This window comes from Cetorhinus maximus, chromosome 13 (assembly GCF_964194155.1).
Source record: "Cetorhinus maximus chromosome 13, sCetMax3.hap1.1, whole genome shotgun sequence".
In the NCBI taxonomy this organism is placed as follows: domain Eukaryota; kingdom Metazoa; phylum Chordata; class Chondrichthyes; order Lamniformes; family Cetorhinidae; genus Cetorhinus; species Cetorhinus maximus.
In genome coordinates this window covers 32,374,236-32,383,237 of record NC_135891.1, presented here as the reverse complement: position 1 = coordinate 32,383,237, position 9,002 = coordinate 32,374,236, and the positions used below count along the sequence as shown (strand labels likewise).

The following is a 9,002-nucleotide window of genomic DNA, read 5'->3' as shown; positions in this document are numbered from 1 at the left end:
GAGTGGGTGTTCAGCTGTACAAAATTAAGAGGGCATTCACTGAAGTCTCAAGCTGCACAATGTCACCACCAGTTTCAAATCGTCATGCTGATTGACGTCATGATCTTCATTTTTCTGATGATCATTCACTGTGCATGCGCTAATGCCCTCACCAATAATTCATCCATAAGTATGCATGCCATTTTTTTAGGTCTAAGAGCACTCATAACGCCCAAAAAGGGGCAATAGCAAGTCCAATTTCTCACTCACATTTATTATTACAAAGGAATCAAATGGAGAAACTAAACTGCAATACAATATTTTTGTTCATATCCCTTCCACTTGAAGTGCTGTAAAATATATTAAATGATTCTGAAGTATCAAACATTAGTCAAAATAGAAACTAATTTGCTGGTCCAAACAGCTCAAACTGAAATATTCCAATTACATTGAATTCTGGGTTAATCTCTTCTTTAATATAAAAGTCAAATGAATTTTATTTTCCTCTAGTTTAAAGACAATTCTTATAAGAGATGCACATTATTTCATTTTTAATGATAAGTTTTATGATCACCATTTAGTACTTAGTGTGCGGTCTTATTCCATTTAAAATAAAACATAGTCCTCTCATCAAAAATTGAACTGGATTTGTTAATTCCCAGTATTATCCAGGCTGCATGAGAGTATTTTTGCCATCTTAGAGTTCTATATCATTATTCCTTAATAACACTGATGTTCTCAATAATTCTTCATTTAAGTACACAGGTTGCACAATGTTGTGCATCAATACACACACACAACCCTAAAGTATAACTACTGATTTTTTTTATTACAAAAGAAATGTAGAACTGTGGTGTTTAACAGAGCAAGGTTTCCTGCTGTGTGATGTGGTTTACTTTTTGATTATGTGTTTATAGCAAGTGAACACATTGGGAAAAGAGAACTTTACAAATAAAGCTGAAAGACTCCTATAGCTTTGTAAAGGAGTTACATAATAGTACCCATTCCCTATTTTTGGAATAAACTAAACAGGACATAGACCACCTCTGTTTTAACAAGCTGTTCTCTTGTATGTAGCTCTGCAATAATCGTGCCACTTGTCACTTCAAGCAACAATCGCATTTCTGAATGACCAAAGCCACTTAATAGCAACAACCAAAAAATCCTTCAGCTTCTCTTCGTAAGAGCATTCAACCATGAAAATGATAATGTATGGCGAGGAGAGTCAGTTGTGCTCGGTTCACGACTTGTCGTCTGTTGCACTGTGGCTTCTGCAGCAGAACCTGGGCTTTCCATCTGTTTGGTGGTTATGGGGGTTGGGGGTGGGGGAAATAAGTAAAGTAGCTTCATGCAAAGTTTGAGAATTGCATATTTTAAATCTGTAAATAATTACTGCAGCTCAATTAAATTTACTTTCCAAAACTAAACTATTGCATTAAATTAAACATAAATATGAACAAATGAAGATGTATAAACCTGTTACCATTCTATCTATATTAAATTTTAATTTTAAAAATCCTACCTTTTTAAGTGTTGCAAATGACAATACATTTACCATGCACAAAACTAAACATTTGCAGTGATTAATGGATGTTCAGGATAATTATCAATGGATGGAACATTTATTAATATTCAAACAGGACAAATGGTAGAGGACAATTTTCCAAAGAGTAATATGAACATAAAACAACATTTATTAGCTTTCAACCAGGGCAAATAGAATGAACAGAGTTTTTTTTCTGAAGTCTAATATGGAAATAAAACAAAATGACTGAATACATTGCTGTTTGCTTCTTAAAGAATCTAGAATAATTGTTATGTTACCTTCTTCAATAAAAGTCCATTCAACCCTTCCATGTACAAGCCATGTATTCAATCTTATCCCAAAGGTAATGCAGTATGGTCATCAGTGCCAATACTGAAAGGCAGAAGCCTAGAGCCTAGTGAAGAATAACAGACCAATACTACATATTTTGGAATGAAGACAAATGGATAAAGACCATTTAATCCTTACATCAAAAAGCACCAATTGACATGGGTATGGCAATCTTGGACAAATTTACTATATAAACATATATTAATTAATATTGCCTGCCACATTTTATGTTTTCTAAAAATAATAAAGTGGACAGACAAACTGCTTTCAACATTCTGCTGAAGCTGCTCTATAACCAACCTTTAAAAATATTTAATGAGTAAGTCACCCAATTTCTTTCCCAAAATGTCTGGATTTGCTCAACACTTTCAACTTGCAACACAAATGAGACCAGAAGTGTTAATGCATCCATCTTCCATGGCAGTTTACTGTATGAAATAGTTCCCCATATTTCTTAACTAGAAGTTTGTTATTTATGTGCAGAGGGTATGGAGTTTGGCACTTTAAACCATGAGCCATTGGTGTGATAGTGCATTGTATGGTGCTCAATGGAAATGTAACTATTTTAAAACTATTACAAATAATATTCAGAAATAAAACAGAAAATACTAGAAAACCCCAGCAGATTTGGCAGTATCTGTGGAGAGAGTTTACGTTTTAAGCCTTCTTCAGTTGGAGACTCTTATTCAGTTTTACTATTAGAAAAAAATGGCCATTCAAAATAACAATGCTTAATGTGGCCAGTTGGGTATGCCTGATTATCAAAAGTAAAAATGGTCTTTAGGATCCATCCTGGGTCATGGCAAGACTTTCTTGCTGTTTTCTTTTGGTGTGTCATGGGCTGGTAATTGGTTGGAAGGTGAGAGACAGGGTAAAGATAAAGGGAATGTACTCTGATTGGCAGGATGTAACAAGATGTAACTGGTAGGTGTTCCCTACCAGTAGGGATCTATACTAAAGCCTCAGCTTTTCAATATATATAATATTGGCTTGAATAGAGGAATAAAGAGGTGTATATCCAGGTTTGCAGATGACTCTAAGTTAAGAGGTACAGTATGTTGAGTCGATAAGAAAGGAAGTTAAAAAGGTACAAAGACAAACTAAGTAGATGACCAGTAACAGAGAAGATTGATGAAAGGGATCTGGTGAATGTTGTCTATATGCATTTTAAGAAAGCATTTGATCAAATACCACATAAAAGCCTGGTTGATAAAATTGAGGCTTATGGAATAGGAAAGCCAGTGACAGCTTGGATTAAAGATTGGCCCAAGGACAAATTTTGTCCATATGTATATAACTTAGGTGACTTGGATATTGGAATAAAATTTCAAAATTTGCCGATGACACCAACCCTGGAGGTGTAGCAAACAGTGAGGATGCTACCAATCAAACTGCAATTGGACAGTTGATAGGCTAGCAGAATGGGCAGATGGAATTTATTACAGAGAAGTGGGAGGTGATGCATTTCAGCAGAAGGGATAAGGAGAGGAAATATATACCTAATGACACAGTTCTAAAGTGTGTACACAGGGACAGAGGGATCTTGGGGCTCATGTGCATAAGTCTTTAGAAGGTTACAGGACATATTGCGAAATTAATTAGCAAAGGTGGGATCATAAATAAAGATGTTGAGCACTCAAACAGGGAAGTTATGTAGAACCTTTATAAAGCTTATCACAGCTGGAGTATTTCATCCAGTTCTGGTCACCACACTTTAGGAAGGATGTAAGTGTTCCTGAGAGGATGCAGAAGAGATTTACCAGAATGGTTCCAGGGATCATAGAATTTAGCTACAAGGTTGGATTTTTTCTCTTTGGAACAAAGGAGGTTGAGTGGAGATCTGATAGGTACACAAGATTATAACAAGTTTAGATAAGGTAGACAAAGAAAAATTGTTCCCATTAGCTGATGGTGCAAGGACAAGGGAGCACAGATTTAAAGCTTTGGGCAAGAGATACAGGAAGGATGTGAGGGAGACCTTTTTATGCAGTGAGTGCTAATGGGTTGGAACTCACTGTCTATGAGATTGATTGAGCAGAGACGATCAATGATTTCAAAAGGAAATTGGATAGGCACTTCAGGGAAATAAACTTGCAGTGCTATGAGAATAGAGTGGAGGAGTGGAACTGACTGGATTGCTCTAGACAGCTAGCATGGGCTCAATGGCCTCCTGTGCTGTAATGATTCTCTGGGCGGAATTTTCCACTTCCGTTGGTGGTGGGCATGTTTGGCAACGTGAGCAGACAATATGGCAAGAAGGCCAAAAATCGGTTTCATGCCATCATAAAACTAGTTTGCGATCGTCCGCTCCACCTGTCAATGTGGGCCATGTTTCCTGCGGCCGCATGTCGGGAACCTAACTTCAATACTTTAGCATCTCGTTATAAGTCCTGCTCGCCGGAATCATCCCCCCCATGCTGGATCATCCAGACGCGCCAACATGTTTCACAACTGTACATAAGCGACGTGCACCTGGCGAGCTACACTTCACTCGGGGTATCGAGGTTTGTTTGCCTACCTTGCTTTGGGCAGCACTCGCGGTCGTCAGCACCAGGCTTCACAGACAGCACCACATCACTGTTAGGGGGGCTCATGGGCAGGTCTCTACCTACCAGATCAGCCGTAAGGCAGGGTTGGTTTTTTAATAGCTGCAGGGCCAGGGCTTGCTTGAGGAAGGGGAAGAAGTGGCCTCAGGCAAGGGAAGAGGCTGCAGGGCTAGGGCTGTATGGGGAAGGGGGGTATCCCAGTACATGTGTGGGGGCACATGTTGATCTGTGCAAGTGGCCTCAAGAAGGTGAGGGCTGAGGAGGCAGTCTCCAGAGGAGGTGAGACCAGATGGAGATATGAGAGAGTGTGGTGATGTCCCTAGTGCTGGCAGTGAGTCTGATGCCAATGAATGTGTGATGGGCAAGTGAGTGTGTGAGTTTAGAGCAATGAGATGGTTGCATTACCCTGGCGGCATGGATGAGATCACTCATCCTCTTTCTGCACTGGACGGCTAACCTCATCTGTGCAGCATTGGCTCTGACCACCACTGCCACTGCCTCCTATGCTGGATTATTGAGATTGCTGGACTTCCTCCAGCCAGAGTGGGGTAAAGGACATCACGGCGGGCCTCCAAATGGCATTCCAGGGATGGGTCACTGAACTCTTCTTGGCTTTCAGAGCCCTGTCTTCACTGGAACAGTCCTGGGCTACAAGCATTGAGAACGGTGTGCCCGGCTGCAGTTTAGATATGACACCCGGAGTGAGGAAACAGTGAGGTAACGGTGTGGTGAGCAATTCAGAGGCTGCCCGCCAGCAAGATGGCGTGTTTCCTGTGGCTGTATAATTAATAAGGCGGGAAGCGGACGATACGGTGCAAAAACCTGCCACTGTGGCTGGTGGGTAAAATGTCGTTTTTCATACCCGCTACTGCACTTAGTGCAATTCTGGGATGATTCTGCCCTGTGACTCTAACTAACTATGGCAGATGGAGTTCAATGTGAGGAAACGTGAGGCCATCCGCTTTGTCAGCTGCACTTTTCCAGGCAACTGAAGAGTATTCCATCATACTCCTAACTTATGCCTTGTAGGTGGTGGACAGGCTTAGGGAAGTCAAGAGAATTCCTAGCCTCTGACCTGCTCTTGTAGCCACAGTATTTATATGGCTAGTCCAATTCATTTTCTGGTTAATGGCAACCCCCGGGACGTTGATAGTGGCGGAATTCAGTGATGGTAATGCCATTGAACATCAAGGGTCGATGGTTAGGTTCTCTCTTGTTGGAGATGGTCATTGCCTGTGGCACAAATGTTACTTGCCCACTTGTCAGCCCAAGCCTGGATATTGTTCAGGTCTTGATGCATTTGGACATGGACTTCTTCAGTATCTGACGAGTCGCAAATGGTGCTGAACATTGTGCAATCATCAGCAAACTGCCCCACTTCTGACCTTATAATGTAAGGAAAGTCACTGCAGCTTTTCAAGAAGGCAGTTCACCACCACCTTCTCAAGGCCAATTAGGGATGGGCAATAAATGATGCCCTAGTGACGCCCGCATCCCTTGAAAGAATACATTTTAAAAACTAAGGCCCTGTACAGGTGTGGCAACACTTCCCTACTTTCATACTCAACTGCCCTTGCAATAAATACCAACATTCCATTTGGCTTCCTAATCACTTGCTGTACCTGTATACTAACTTTTTGTGATTCATGTACCAGGGCACCCAGATCCCTCTGCATGGTGGAGTTCTACAATCTCTCTTCAGTTAAATATACCGCTTTTTTATTTTTCATGCCAAAGTGGCCAAGTTCACATTTTCCCACATTATACTCTTTCTGCCAAATTTGTGCCCATTCACTTAACCTATTTAAATCTTTTGTAGACTCTTTGTGTCCTCTTGGCGACTTACTTTCCTACCTATCTTTGTATCATTAGCAAAGTTAGCTCCCATATATTTGGTCCCTTCATCCAAGTCATTTATACAGGTCACAAATAGTTGAGGCCTCGGCACTGATCCCTGTGGCACTCCACTAGTTACAGCTTTCCAACTTGAAAATGACCCATTTATCTCTCCGCTTCCTGTTAGCTAACCAGTCCTTTATCTATGCTAATATGTTACTGGCTACACCATGAGCTCTTATTTTGTGAAGTGAACTTTGATGTGACGCCTTATTGAAAACACCTTTTGGAATTCCAAGTAAACCACATCTACAGTTCCCCTTTATCTACTTTGCTTGTTATTTCCTCAAACAACACTAATAAATTTGTCAAACATGATTTCCCTTTCACAAAACCATGTTGACACTGTCTGATTGTAACTGATTTATTTACATAAAATTCATGAATGAACAATGTACAGTTTAACACAATGAAGACTTATAAGAAGAACGTGCAACTGTAAGGCATCTTTTTGCTGACTTCAGGATGCCCCAAAGTGCCAGACAGCCAATTAATTACTTTTCAAATGTGTCACTGTGGTAATGCAGGAAAACACAATGGCCAATTTACATATAACAAGGTTGTACAAACAGCAATGGGATAAATAACTAATTAACTTGCATTGGTAATATTGGATGAAGGATAAATGTTTGCCTGGGCACCAGGGAAATCTCCTGGCTCTTCAAACATTACCATGGCATTTCTTACATCCACTTGAGGTGGCAGACAGGACCTTGTTCAATGTCCTATCTGAAAGATGGCACCTCTATTAACAGAGCACTTCATCGGTACTGCATAGAATGATACTAGCACAGAAGGAGGACAGTCTGCCCATTTTGACTGTGTCGGCTATTTGAATGAACTAATCAATTGGTCCCATTCCCTTGCACTTTCTCCATTGCCCTGCAAATCATTTCCCTTCATGTATTCCTCCATTTTCCTTTTGGAAGTTATTATTGAATTTGCTTCCACCACCCTTTTCAGGCACTGCCATTCCAGATCATCATAACTTGCATTAAAATAAATCCAATTTTGTTGCAAAAATTAATTCAGCAGAAATATTATTCATGAACCATGCATTTATTTTTCAGTGATTGCTCGTGTTCCATAAAAAAGGAGCCATAATCAAATCGTGCTCTTTGCTGCAAGGAATGCAGTCAGACTGAACAAATGAAAAATAAATTTACAGATGAATGCCTGAGTTTGAGCATGAAATTTATGATGCTACAGGAAACCACGTCAGTCTTACGATGTATGATGGCCACTCCTGTAGAACAGATATTAAAATCTTTCTTCACTGACCTGCATCACAGGTGATGGCATTTTGTTTTCACAGTTGGATGTTTTCATGGCATCTGTTGACTCTGCAACAATTGCAATAGAGTTGGGCTCTGGCTGCATCTTATTCTCTGCCATCAATGAAGGCCCAATATGATCATGAGTGGTGTCATTCTGGTTTGTACTTATAGCAGGCGCAGTGGTATTAATCACTTGCCAGGAACCACACTTATGCCAGCCTGGGTACAACAAGGTTTCTTCGTCAACCACTTCCAACAATTGTGGCATTTTAAAATCGTCAGCATCATGATTTCCTTTTAACATATCACCCTTAGCGAGGACAAATGTAAGAGTAAAAGGCAATGTGTCAGCAGTTAACAACAGTACTATAATACTTCTTTCAGCTAGTAAAAATCTGAAGGCTTTACAAAGCAGTAGCATTAGTTCTGTTAACTTGTCTAAGTTTAACTTGAACAGTAACAAATCAAAAACATTCCATTCAACTATACAGCAGCTTTTAGTAACAATTCCATATGATAACTTAGTAACATGTTGACTAGCTCAAGGACAAAATGTAAAGTGAGAGCATCCACAGAAATATTAAAAAAAACATTTTCAAGCTGGCATTCAGGATGAGTCAAAGTAATGTTTTCTATCATGTTGACGATTTGTCATACATTTGCTTAGTTAATACTATGAGAATTCAGAAATAAATACCTGTTGTACAATTGATTCAAACTCCTCAACTTCAGCTTCTTCTTGTTGTGATTCACTAGCATCAACATCTATTAATAGAATTTTGGGCACTCCACCTGGCGGGATTCCATCTACAGGGCATAGAGATGCCACTTCTGATTCGCCCACTACAGCAGGTGGAGATTTAGCCATGGATTCTTCGATGACAGAGATTTGATCAGGAGGAAGTAGAGTTGTAGGAATGGGTTCCTTTCTTGCTGGTACTCCTGTACCTAGACTTGAATCATTACATTCTTCCATTTCAGAGGTTTCATTTGGAACATTTAGAGACATCTCGTTGGATTCTTTTGTTTTAGGAACTGTATCCATAACATCTTGAGTTACAGCACTTGATTCCTCTGTTGCAAGGGCTCCATCCCTAATTAAACAAGATGCAACATTAGATTTAGCCCCTAGAGGGAGATCAACTACAGCACCTGGAAGCCCAGTAGTGGCCCCGTTCTCTTCAGGGACTTCAACCAAAGTACCTGAAACCTCAGAACTGGGTTCTTTCTCTTCAGGGGCTTCAACCACAGCATCTGAATATGCAGCATTGGACTCTTCCTTTTCAAGGATTTCAACCACAGCATCTGAAGACTCAGCATTGGACTCATCCCTTTCAAGGACTTCAACCACAGCATCTGAAGACTTAGCATTGGACTCTGCCCTTTCAAGGACTTGAACCACAGCATCTGAAGACTCAGAACTGGCCT

General features: G+C 40.2%; 1 protein-coding gene across 1 annotated transcript; it reads right to left on the bottom strand.

The window, feature by feature from the left end:
• Nucleotides 1-237: 237 nt before the first annotated feature.
• Nucleotides 238-8,576, bottom strand: LOC144689171 (uncharacterized). The gene is made up of 4 exons (XM_078556294.1): nucleotides 8,272-8,576; nucleotides 7,579-7,884; nucleotides 1,804-1,919; nucleotides 238-1,275 (listed from the first exon to the last, which is right to left on the bottom strand). Exons 1-3 carry the CDS (start codon nucleotides 8,548-8,550, stop codon nucleotides 1,824-1,826), a joined length of 681 nt encoding a protein of 226 aa, XP_078412420.1. The 5' UTR covers nucleotides 8,551-8,576; the 3' UTR covers nucleotides 238-1,275; nucleotides 1,804-1,823.
• Between the last annotated feature and the right edge of the window lie 426 nt (nucleotides 8,577-9,002).

What these genes read in the sequence shown, in the direction of transcription:
- LOC144689171 (XM_078556294.1), bottom strand. Translation starts at nt 8,550, where the DNA reads ATGGAAGAATGTAATGATTCAAGTCTAGGTACAGGAGTACCAGCAAGA. An exon ending in TTGAATCAATTGTACAACAG is followed by an intron (nt 7,885 to 8,271) that starts GTATTTATTTCT and finishes GTCCTCGCTAAG; the next exon opens with GGTGATATGTTAAAAGGAAA. An exon ending in TGCCATCACCTGTGATGCAG is followed by an intron (nt 1,920 to 7,578) that starts GTCAGTGAAGAA and finishes ATTCTTCACTAG; the next exon opens with GCTCTAGGCTTCTGCCTTTC.